Source organism: Lutra lutra, chromosome 11, assembly GCF_902655055.1.
Source record: "Lutra lutra chromosome 11, mLutLut1.2, whole genome shotgun sequence".
NCBI lineage: Eukaryota > Metazoa > Chordata > Mammalia > Carnivora > Mustelidae > Lutra > Lutra lutra.
Window position 1 is genome coordinate 51,787,971 of NC_062288.1, and position 12,257 is coordinate 51,800,227.

The window sequence follows — 12,257 nt, forward strand, 5'->3', positions numbered from 1 at the left end:
AGAGCACGAGCAGGGGGAGCAGCAGAGGAAGCAGCAGAGGGAAAGGAAGAAGCAGACCCCTTGCTGCACAAGGGGCCTGATGTGGAGCTCGATCCCAGGACCCCAGGAGCATGACCTGAGCTGAAGGCAGCTCTTTAAGCTGCTGAACTACTCAGGCACCCACAAAAAAAGGTTTTAAATACACTGAGTAAAAGATCAGAAAAAGGACTATTGCTATTCTTGTTGTTGTTTTTAGTAGGTAACATTGCATTAGGCAAAGGCTGTAAACCAGCTGTAGCTCTCAGTCCTTCCACTTTTTTTTATTTGTTTTGTTCTAACATAAGTTCCTTAGTCTTTTATATAAACTATATTAAACACTCGCTCATTCAACATTTATCTATTGAACAGACAGCCAGTTGAGCTAAGCACTTTATTCCACTCTCTAAGTTTTCCACCATGAGGTCTGTATCGTAGGCATCATTACTGCTCCGTGATACATGATAAAATGATTCACAGATCAAACAACTCCCCCAGGGTTGCAGTTAGTCCGTGAAAAGTTAGCACTAAAATCTGAGTCTGGTCTTTTTGGTGTCAGAGACCTGTTTGCTTCCGCAGAAAATACTTTCCATATCTGTAAGTGTGTGTACGTGTACAAAATCGACACCCCCACACTCACACCAAATCTTGTAGTGAAATGACAAGCCTGGGCCTTGTCACTTACTGTTGGAATCCTAATTGTTTAACCCAGGCTTCTGCTACCTAACTCTCCTATTTCTTTCCTGGTGGTTTTGCCCCTACCTTGCCATGCCTGAGTTTACTCTGCATCGTGGATGTCAGTAGGAGAAGTAAGATTTGAAACACATTTAGCTCATGAGGCATCTTGCACATGTTTTCTGTTCCTTTTGTTCCCTTCTTAATTTCTCTGAAGTGAAGAGAGCAAAAGCTTTCAAGTCTGTCCTCTTTATTTTAATATTGATTGTTTTCATTTAAATAATGATGATCAATTTTTCATGCAGGGTTTTCATCTCAGCAGACAAATGCACTCAGATGGGCACACACACTGAAAAGCTTGCCTTCTGTTTCTGTGATTAATTGAGATGTAGAGAGTGATGGGTGTGGGGTAAAAATAGAAAGGCAATTAGTGCAACTAGGCATGAAATAACATTGAGATACAAGCAGAATGTCTCCCCAGTTAGTGATCTCTTTCTGGGCTCTTGTGGATTAGCATCCCATTAGTAAGTCACTGGAATGGAAATCTTCAGCCTTTGGGGAGACCAGAGCATTAAAAATGGAATTAACTCTAACTGCAAACTGAGTCAGCACAATAGGTCATTAATTCGACTCCTCGGGTATATATATCATGCTGAGCTTCGGTGTGTGGGCTTCTGAAATATTAGGAGTGAGTTTATAAAGCATTGCAAGGACTAAATGATGGTTATCTATCATTCCATCCTTCACTCTCACCATTGAGATACTAATGTCTCTGGTGGTTCAAAACCAGTATTGAAATACAGACAAAACTTTTTACTAGAACCAGTGGATATGGACCTTTACTTAGGAAAGCTGTGTATTATGTATTTTGAAAAAATAAATTCCTCTTACACTTACAGAATATTAATGATTCCTAGTTTTTAAAAAGCTTCATCCTCAACTGATAAAGACAAAAATATCACAATGCCTCAGATGATATCATTCTGAAGATTGAGAATTAAATCTTTCTGCATGAAGTTGACTTGTTTTGCTTTCTTCAGAAATAACCAGTGGCATTAAAAATATTTTCATGGGGCACCTGGGTCTCAGTCCATTAACTGTCTGACTCTTGATTTTGGCTCAGGTCATGGGATTGAGTCCCGTGTTCGGGTTCTGCACTTAGCAGGGGGTCTACTTGAGGATTCTGTCTCCCTTTCCTTCTATCTGCCTCTCCTTCCCCACTCCCCCACCCCCCCATGCCATGCTCTCACTCTCTCTCTTTCTCAAATAAATAAATCTTTAAAAATTGTTTACAAATAAATTTCTAAGTATAAAATATATTGAAATATTGAATATTTTCAAGCAACCTATAGTACTCCCTGGTTTCTGATACTCTTTTCTTTCTTACTCTTCGCAAATTGCTAACAGATAGTATTATTTCCTTTGATCATCCCTGTATAGCACAGTCATTAACAACTGCCATTTACTGATTGCTTCCCCAGGGTTTCTCACACTTGGCAATACTGACATTTGAGTCCAGATAATTCTTTGTTGTAGGACTGTCTTGGGCATTGTAGGAGGTTTAGCAACATCCCGGGCTTCTACCCACTAGATTCCAATAGCTGTACCCCACATGGCCCATCAGAAATCTCTGCAGACACTGCCAGTCATCCCATGGTGTCAACATCTCCCCTGACTGAGAACCACTGGTTTATGCTCTATTAGACATTATCTCATGTGATTCTACAATAACTTTGCAAAAATGAGGGACTTTGTGAATGGGAGCCTTGGTAGGAAATAGAACCTACACAATATTTACTTACAACTTACAACCGCTTAGGGATGTTACGGCACCCAGAAAATATCAGTAGTGAGAAGTCATTCCCATCCCAAGGGTTGAAAAAACAAGGAGATAATGTTCCTGGGGTGTTGGGAAAGCTGGAAGCATGGAGAGGCCTCTAGACGGAGATGAAATCAGGAAGAGACAGAACAACACCGTAACACAAAGAGCAAAGGATACCCTGGCTCCTCCTTCCTCCTTAATCCTTTGTCACTAAAAAGTCCTACAGTAGGTGAGCCCAAATGAAATCCAACCAGCAAAGGATTGGAGTGATGCAACCCCAGGGTTTAGTCCTGTGGGCTCAGACACAGAAGGAAAATGGAATCCATGGAGGAAAAGAAAAGAAAAGAAAAGAAAAAACTGTCCCCAATTTAACATGAAAAACTGAGGTTTAAAAAAACAAAGTAATTCACCCAAAGCCTGTGTCCTCTGTACACTACTAGTAACCTGTAGCTGATTTGCATCAATGAATGGACATTCAGTGAGACTATGAATTTTTCAAGGTTATTGATTTCAGTAGCTGATAGAAACAAGAGCAGACCCAATTCTCATTCCCAGTCTGGTGTTCACTTTCTTTGTGTTGACCTCTGAAAGAAATTTAAGAACTGTATATCCAGCCCATTCTCCAGCAGACAAACATGAGATTGAAAGCTATGTGCTGACCTGGAAAGTCATTTTTTCCTAAAAAGCTTATGGAATTCTAGGTTTCATATAGAATGTCTAAATGGCATATGCTGTTTTTCCAAGCTTTTGGCACATTTTGTCTTGATTGCAGAAACTCGGCCCCAGCTGGTGCAGTGTGTGAGGAGAGGGAGGAAGACTGGACTGAGAACCAGGGGATCTGGGGCCCAGTCCTGGCTCTCTCAATCCTAGCCCTGCAACCCTTAGCAGGAATAGCAATAATTAAAATCCCAGAAATCGTTTCTTCCCTTTTGAATTCAGCCAGATCTTCACAGTTATTTTCAGGTCTCTAATCAGATGGCCATAACTCTAGAACAAAGAAGGTGTTAGATTTTCAGGTTTCATAAGTGAAGAGTCAGAATCAGAAAACACTAGAGTCTCACTGAATATCCCATAGCTGGGAAGTAGACTCAACGTCACCTCTTCCCACAGAAAACATAGTGTACTTTCTACCCCATTTGCAGTGATAAATCAGTTGATTTACTTCCTCTGGACAGCCAGTCGGTAGCATTTAATACTTTAAGTTTCATCATAAAGACATATCTACATTAAAGTCTAAGAATCTTTTCTTTATTTTTGTCTTCACATTATAGCAAGGCTACAGTGGAAACCAATGTAGTTAGCACATAGGGATTCCTCATTTCTTCCTTCCTTGGTTTCAGATAAGTATATTTACTGACTGACAGCTTTTTAGAGACAAAAACTAGAGTGTTTCAAGGATTTTTAAAATAAATATATACAGGTAAATCTAAGTGAATTAATACAGTTCCATTTTTCTCCCTTTAATCCTGGGTGAATCGATGCTAGTATTTCAGATTCAGAAATCTCTACTAAGATAAAGTGGGTTGACACTCCCAGAAAGTCTGGAAGGTCCTTGGTCCTTTGCCCAAACTATTTACCTTCTTCGCCTCAAGGGGTGGGGGGGTAGGAAATGATACATTTCAGGGATTCAGACACAGCTTCTTGTTCTTAGTCTTGCTCTCTGCCCACTCCCTCTTCCACTCTGCAGTATTTTCAAGCTGCCCTATTTCACTGTTTTCAGCCTTAAAATCAGGTGTATAACACCAACAAATTAACTTGTCTTATTTTTCATAATTGAATATTTCTTTCAAGCTCCTATTTCACCTGCCTTATTCCAAGTAAGCAGGGGTTCTCAATCCAAGGTAGAGCTGGAGAGAAGGGAAACAGGAAAGAAAAAGACAAAACTAAAGTATAGATGTTTGAAGTCTAAACATAAAAACAAGCAAGGAAGAGAGAAAGAAAGAAAAGATTGTAAGTTCTACTTTGATAGCCTTTGTAGTCAGGCAAAAATACAAAATTCCTTCGAAGAAAACATTTTCACTGATCAAAAAATCTGGCTGCATGATAACATTGTATATGAGATGATTCGGAATTCTTTGGATAATGGTTTATAATTGTTAGGGTGTTCATACATGAGGAAAGGTGGATTAGCAGTATTTTCAGTATTTAGGAGAGTAGATTTGAGCTAGATTATCTAGATACAGATCATGGTGTCATCCCTTTTCACCTATGAGACCTTGGGCAAGTTACTTACCCTCTCTGTGTGTTGGTTTCCTCATTAATATAATCAAATATAAAGAGATTATGGTTAAACAAGTTAATAATGACAAAGCATTTAGAACAGTAGTGGACATAGAAATCATTCTGTGGATGCTAGTTGTCATTGTATACCCTCTTTCCATCACCCCCCCCCCAGCACCATCATCATGATCAACACTAATTTGTACTACATAGGGACTCAATCTAATGTTTCCATTCTTTTAGAGTATAATTATATAGAAGCCTAATCCATAATAACTAAATTATAGAGCATCACTGTTTAGAATAGTTTAACCAAAAAATAATAATAACTTATGTAGGAATAATGTGCATTTGTACTTTGGAGTATATAACCTTACTCAGAACTTTCTATTCTAAGAGTTGGCCACCCTTTCTCTCTTCTTGATTGTGTACTAAATCTGTAGAAAGGCTTATTCATAGCAACTCTATTTGGTTTGGTGTTATGATACCAAGTATATTTTCCCAGGATTTCAGGCTAGAGACTACCAACAAAGAAATATTCCAGAAGTTAGAATTAGACATAAATTGTATGCTACAGAGGTGTCTTCTTATTACCAGAAGTCAGGCCAGAGTCTCTAAAATCACATTAGGGTACTGTTTTTGTGGGTATTGAGTTTCACCCTTGAGAGAATTAAAAGAGCTGACAATGACGTATAATAAATCTTACACTGACCCAAACATATTTAGTGATTAAACTTCCCAGCAATCCCAGTTCTGTCAGCTTAAATAAGTAGAAAACTTATATTTTTACTCTTTTTTCACTTTCCATTTAGATAAGTAGATTTCATAGAAGTAATTACTATATTTGTCTGTTTAATTCATTTAGAGTTAATGCCTTATTTACATGCTTGGGATTTTAATTTGAGATGAGAAGGAACCAAGAAAAGTATGAGCCGTTTTTTATACACAGGAACAACTGGCTCTCTATTTTTTAATTTTTATCTATTTTCTTTGTCTCAATCCCCAGCCTCTGAGCCCAACTTGAAGGTGCGGTCCAGGTTAAAACAGAAAGTGGCAGAGAGGAGAAGCAGCCCCTTACTCAGGCGGAAGGATGGAAATGTTGTCACTTCATTCAAGAAGCGAATGTTTGAGGTGACAGGTAATTGAGGACTGTGCAGACATACACTAAAAAATGCCGGTAGGAGGAATGAAAATAAATAGCGTAGAATAAATATGGCTGTTGCGTATTAAAAGTTATTTTGAGGAGAAACATGTCTTAAAAGGAAATTATATTGAACATGCACAAGTAGCTCAGTAAACCTTGCCATGCATTCACCAACTGTGTTAAACAGGAAATGAATGAAAAAACAGAACTGTGTGTCAATCTAGGCATAACTAGGGAACGCCAAAGTTCACCTTCATCTTTTCAGAAACAGGCAGTCCGTTTTAGGAATGCCAACCAGAAGAGTATAACTTTTAATGAAATTTGATCAGAAATGAGCAGAGGGAGGTCTAAGAGGAACACTTCCCCCATACTCAGACACGAATGTACAAAATACATCTGGGAAAATTAAACTATGTGGAACAGCAAAACCTTGACTTTTCAACAAATTTACAGAACTCATAAATGACTTTATGTGTTTACTAGTGAACTGGGACTTATGGCAGGAGGGGGATATATTGCCTTTTAGGAAGGGAAAGAAACTGTCATTTTCACTAGTCTCCAATGGAAGCATTCTTATTTTCTTAGCTGCCTGGTTAGTGGTGGGGTGAACAGGTTAGGAAATTCAACCTGATGTCTTACAAAGCTTTCTGGTCCCAGCTGTACCTGGTCTGAAATTAGAGAAGACCTAGGGATACAAGAACCAAAAAGGCTAGCCAAAATAATAATACCGACTACTGTTTATCGAGTACCTACTTGGACCTATATGCGTTGTATTTGGTCATTTCCTTCGGTTGCATTCATAGAGAAGTGGTAATCGGCAACCGTTTTTTTTCCCATTCTCACAGAAGATTGTGCTTATACCAGTGTAGTCAGTTGCTATCATTTCTCCAAGATCAGATCTTATCCTTAGCAGGAAAGGGTAATAATTTTCCAAAATTATTTGTTTTCTGTATCTCCTGTGGCCATAAGAACACCTACTTTGGGGAGACAATAGGGTAAAGATTGTGGAAGTGGGAGTAGAAAAGTACAGAACACTAATGCAACGTGGTAGTTTGACAAGTTATTTAGGAAAAGCAAAATGTGCAGTCTCCTACTCATTCCCGATAGATTAATAAATTTAATACAGATTTAATAAAAAATCTTTATCTGAAGAAAAGTATTAGTTGGAAAATTTTTCCTTGACAGATAAGAAATGTTAAATAAATGCATATATAAATTAATAAATATTATTCTACCAAAGTATATTTTTTCAGTATCAAATATAATCACTAATTTGGACCAATTTAAATTCAGAGCTGCAGACTTTTTTTTTTTTTTTCAGAACACAGATTTGCACCTAAGTAAATAAAAATCTTAATTAAGCTTTCATAACAGAGGTACTTGGTGGGGTTGGGGAGTAGGGGAAATTAATCTATTTTAATGTAAAGAAGATGAACATATCAACTGCCTAATGTGAATAGATAGAAGTGATTTTTCTAATTGGAGAGAGTATGCTCCCTCATAACAGGAAAACTTGACGAAAATAGAAAGCCATATACATTGCTTTGCTTTTTTTGTTTGTTTTTGCTTTAGAATCTGATCAATCCAAGGGCATATTTATTTATCCCAACGTTCTCTTCTATTCTTGATGGTAACTTTTTCCCCACTGTCACATGCCACATTGCAGTGGCATTTTGCTCAGTACATATCTGGGTAATAATTAATTCTAACTTAAAGAGATGATAATTTGCTGGAGTTTCCCTCATGTTTCTCTATTTTTGAAATACCATATTTTTCAGAAAGGGACTTGTATGTTTATTTGATGCACATTTCTGGTCATTGAGCTAGGACTTGTGGACGCTTTGGTAGATTTTTTTAAACTAGTATGTTGTACTTATTCTCAATGTCTTTGGAGGATCTGAACTAGATTTATTCACCTGTCCCCCAACCCCCTTTCTCTGCCAGCTTTCACATAATGTGGATGAGCTTTGTTTAGATCTTCATGCTAATTATTTTCCTGTAGTCTGAGACCATCGTGGCATCATAGAGCAGATAATTGCTATTGTAGGTTTTCTCCCAACTCTGCATCTCCCTTCCCCATTTCCTACGCTCAAGTACCTGCTTTCTCCAAATCCTGTGCCTCCTCTCCTCCCAATAGTTGACATGGGAACCACTTGCTATCTCCCTGTTTTTTAAGTTCTACAGTTTTCTGTCCCTTTTCCCACCAAAGCCATGTTATTTAACAATTCTCAGCCTTGGCCCCCCTCCCAGTGTCTTCTCCTGCGCGCCCTTCTTCTCTGTTGTCCCCATTTCATGAACAACTTCTACTTCTCTTCAAGCCCCAGTTGCCATCTGATTTCTTCTCTGAGATTTTCTCAGTGTTCCCAGAAAATCAGTTGCTACCTCCCCTGCCTCCCCAGGTCCGGTGCCGTGTTGTAGAATCCCATTGCAGCATGTATTTGTGGCCTAGAATTCTCATGCTCACAGCAGCGATTTCTACATAAGGAAATACTTCTGTCTGAATATCGCACCAAAAGACAGAAATAATATGACTTTAAATTGACAAGGCAGACGTAAGAAAAGTACTTTTTTGTTTTTGTTTTTTAAAGACAGGATATGAAAATGAGACATTAATGAGAAATCGGTATTGAGTCACACAGGAAAGGCCAGAGTTAGGAGTCTGGGAGAAAATTAGCTCCTTGAAGCATTTTTTTTTTTAACGTGTATTTTTCTCATTAAAAGAAAAGCAAATAAGAAAGAATTAAAGATAAAAATCGGATTGATCAAAATGCAAGCAAAATATATAGAAAGAAAAGCAGGGAGAAGATGTGTTTTAGAATTTTACACCCATGTCCCTTTTTTTTTTCCCTCATCAAAATCTTCTATAATGTTCTCTAGCTCTTATTCTTACTTATCTAGAAATGGGAGTACTGCATTGTATCTTAACAGTGAAAACACAGGGAGAAAAGTGGTAGCGGAATTCAGAAATGTTTCAAAATTTTTCACAGTCCTTTTTGTGGACTAACATGGGGCTTGTTGTTCCCATAGTGGGGAAAACAGTGTTTGGTGCTATATGTCACTTACAGTATCACTGAAACTCATCCTTGTATGGTTTTCGTGAATCGGCTTGTGCTTCCCAATGTCTTCCAGAATCTTCTGTCAGTAGCAGCTCTCCAGGGTCTGGTCCCAGCTCACCAAACAATGGGCCAGCTGGAAACGTTCCTGAAAACGACACCTCGGTTTTGCCACCTACTCCTCATGCTGAGGTAAGGCTCTTACTCTTTTGGTTCTTTTAAAAATTAGACCCTTGAATAGCCCTATAAAACAAAGTGATATTTCTGAAGTATAAAGCCACCTGTTCTTAGTTATTTTTCTTATAGGCTTGTCGTGTATGGAATTGAATTAGGCTTGATCTTATTTACCAAGTTTGCATGACAATTACGGTTTGGAAATAATGAAATGTAACCCTAAGAAAAAAACACTCTTAGGGATGCTGAAGTTACGCTGCCCAGCAGTTGTGCAACTCGGTAGTGTTGGGTTTGGTTCTTGGTTGTTCTGGTGGGGGTAGACCCAAAAGCAAGTAAAAAAAGACTTCGTGCAAACCTCTCAGAAGAACAGCCTAGCAAAGTAGGTTTTATCCATTTGCCCTGGAGAGTCATGAAAAAATAATTTAAGTATTACATAGGATTCTACTGAGCAAACATTAGCAGAGGACCTACTAAGTGCCATTCACTTTGCCTAGCAATGGGAATATAAAAATGAGTAAGATATGAACTCTGTTCCTGAAGAATGAAATGTTAAAGGAAATGGATCTGATTGTATGCAGTCAGCCGTTATAACATTTGTTTTTCAACACCTAATTCATGGAAACCAGTGATCTAAGAATAGAGAAAGATAAATTTGTGAGTCAACAAGACTTCTTCTGCATAGTTTTGTTATTAAGCTAAGCCGTGGCAGCAGTCTGGAAATAGCCATTCTTAGGGAATCAACTGTTTTGAAGACACCATCAATTGACTGAAACTCTTGTTTTTTTCTTTTCTGTCATTGTAATGCCTCCTTACCATGATTTGCTGTATGCAGGGAAAGCTGGTACAATAACTTCTCATATGTAACTGTAACGTGTTTCTTTCCTTGTATTTGATACAGTCACGGTAACTCAGGGTTGAAAGAGACTGATGAAATCTCTGATTCTTGCATCAAATATATAGCTTTCCTGATGTGTAATTATCAAACTTTTGTTAGCATACTTCTACTTACAGGGAGCTCCCTTTGCTCTTTCCTGAGTCAACTCAGTTGATTTGAGAGAGTTCGCTTGACAGAAATGTCTTCGGTACATTATGCCAATATCTGTATCTCTACAATTTCATATACATACACACTTATAACAAATTATTTCTAAATTATAAAATTACCAGGCCAAAATATAACTGAAGGCAGAAAACCAGAGGTTATTTCTGATAAGTTAAGGGCTGAAACCAATGAAGTCACTTGCTCTGAGAACATTTGCGTAGTTCAGTTTTTTGGGGTTTTGTTTTTTTTTAAGATTTTATTTATTTATTTGACAGAGAGATCACAAGTAGGCAGAGAGGCAGGCAGAGGAAGAGGGAGAAGCAGTCTCCCCACGGAGCAGAGAGCCCAATGTGGGGCTCCATCCCAGGACACTGGGATCATGACCTGAGCCCAAGGTAGATGCTTAACTGACCAAACCACCTGGGCCCCTGTATAACTTCAGTTTTGAGTTTTGGTTTTCAGGGCTTCACAATACTTGAGAGAGAAGGCAGGCTCAGTACTGACCAAGGAGGCTAATCTAACATGAAATTAAGCTGGAATTTCAAAAGCTCGTGTCTACACTATGTTGGTGAGTCCCTCACCCCACCCCCAGAAGTGTCTGGATGCAGACCAGAGCAGGCACAGGATTTCTCCCTGAGAAGTTTTAACCAGAAGCTTGTCCTTGCATGGAGTGATAGCCCAAATTTCTGTAATTTCAAACTGTTATTTTGGTTTAAAGTGCCCCAGATTTGTTAGGGCTTGTAGGTGTCTGGAAAAGCAAATATAAATCCTCTCTAGAGGAATATACCTGCATTCTAGATTTCAAAAATTTCCTTCAATTTTCTGAGGAAAATGGGGAGAAGAAATACACATTCTCTTGCTTATGATCAGCTTTCAGCTACTTAAAGAATAACAATTCAGGCCTCAACATTATCTCCAGATCCTTCATCTATTTCTTGTTTTTCATGGTTTTCTTTCTCTTTTTCATTATCCATTCTAAAACATGATACGAGATAGCATAAGTACTTCACATATATTTGTGATCAGAGATGTAAGTGGGATTCTTGGACTATTGGATATAGGTATTGTGTTTCTGTTAGTGCAATTATTTGTCAATACTGGTCAGTTTTCTGTGACCCTTTAGTCAGTTTCCAGGAAAAGAACAATTTCGTCACAGGCAGTTCTAAAAACTTTAGGTTTCCATTGCCTCTCAGTTTGAAGAATGTGATTCTCAGTAATAGCGGAAACACTAAAGGGTCTGGATTCTAAATCAGCTCTGGATGAATTCTGTGGCCCTGGAAAAAGAAATGTCACATTAAACTACATTCAACAGCATGTATGATTCTTGGAAATGCATTGTTAGGGCTACAAGGTACAGAAGACCACTTAGAGTATCTGATAATATTTTATTAGGTTCAGAAACAACAGTGTGGGTTCTTGATCATGAAAGCAGGGTAGTAAAAGTATATTTTACAAAGGTTAAGGGTGTAATAACCACAAAATTTAGCATGATGATTACCTCTCTGGAGGGACCAAGGTGGGGAGGGTGGGGAGAGACATGGTTTGTTACTAAAGAGGAAGATATATGTATTCTTTCATTATAAATACACATCTATGTATATAGTACTTAGTATAACACAGAACAACCACCAAGAAATATATATTTCTGAGATTAGAAATAAATGGAAAAGGGGAGATTTTTCTCTTTACTTCAAACTTTTTATGACCTGTTGTATTGAATATCCCAGATCATGAGATCCTATCTTTAAATTTCAAAATACATTGGAGAATGAAAGTTAAAGGAATTTTTTATGCTGTTTTAATCTATTTTTTATTCCTATAACCTTCGCTGTCACAAATAATCTGTTCAGAATGCCCTACCTTTTCATCTATTTACTGAACATTCTGCTACTACAGACCTTTCCTTCCACCCCACCAGTAAGGGTGGGGGGAAAAAACAACACACACACACAGAAGGAAATGTGATTTAATGGAGTTTGAAAGAGTAGAGGTATTTCTTCAGGTCAGTGACAGGACACTCACCTCCAAAGCTGGAAAGACTAGTTCAAAAGCAAGCAGTGACTTACTTCATAATGAATTAATTGTGTGCCTGAACTATGATCCAAAAGGCCA

At 38.1% G+C, this 12,257-nt stretch overlaps 1 protein-coding gene across 9 annotated transcripts in view; it reads left to right on the forward strand.

Annotated features, from left to right (window-relative positions):
- Window positions 1–12,257, forward strand: part of HDAC9 (histone deacetylase 9) — a 938,635-nt gene that overhangs the window by 524,438 nt on the left and 401,940 nt on the right. For 5 of the 9 annotated variants that reach the window (XM_047696020.1, XM_047696021.1, XM_047696022.1 and 2 more), the window contains exons 8-9: window positions 5,739–5,870; window positions 9,006–9,121. In XM_047696020.1, coding sequence (XP_047551976.1) covers window positions 5,739–5,870; window positions 9,006–9,121 — 248 coding nt within the window. The remainder of the gene's footprint in view (window positions 1–5,738; window positions 5,871–9,005; window positions 9,122–12,257) is intronic. The other 4 variants (XM_047696026.1, XM_047696027.1, XM_047696028.1 and 1 more) reach the window with 1 other exon arrangement.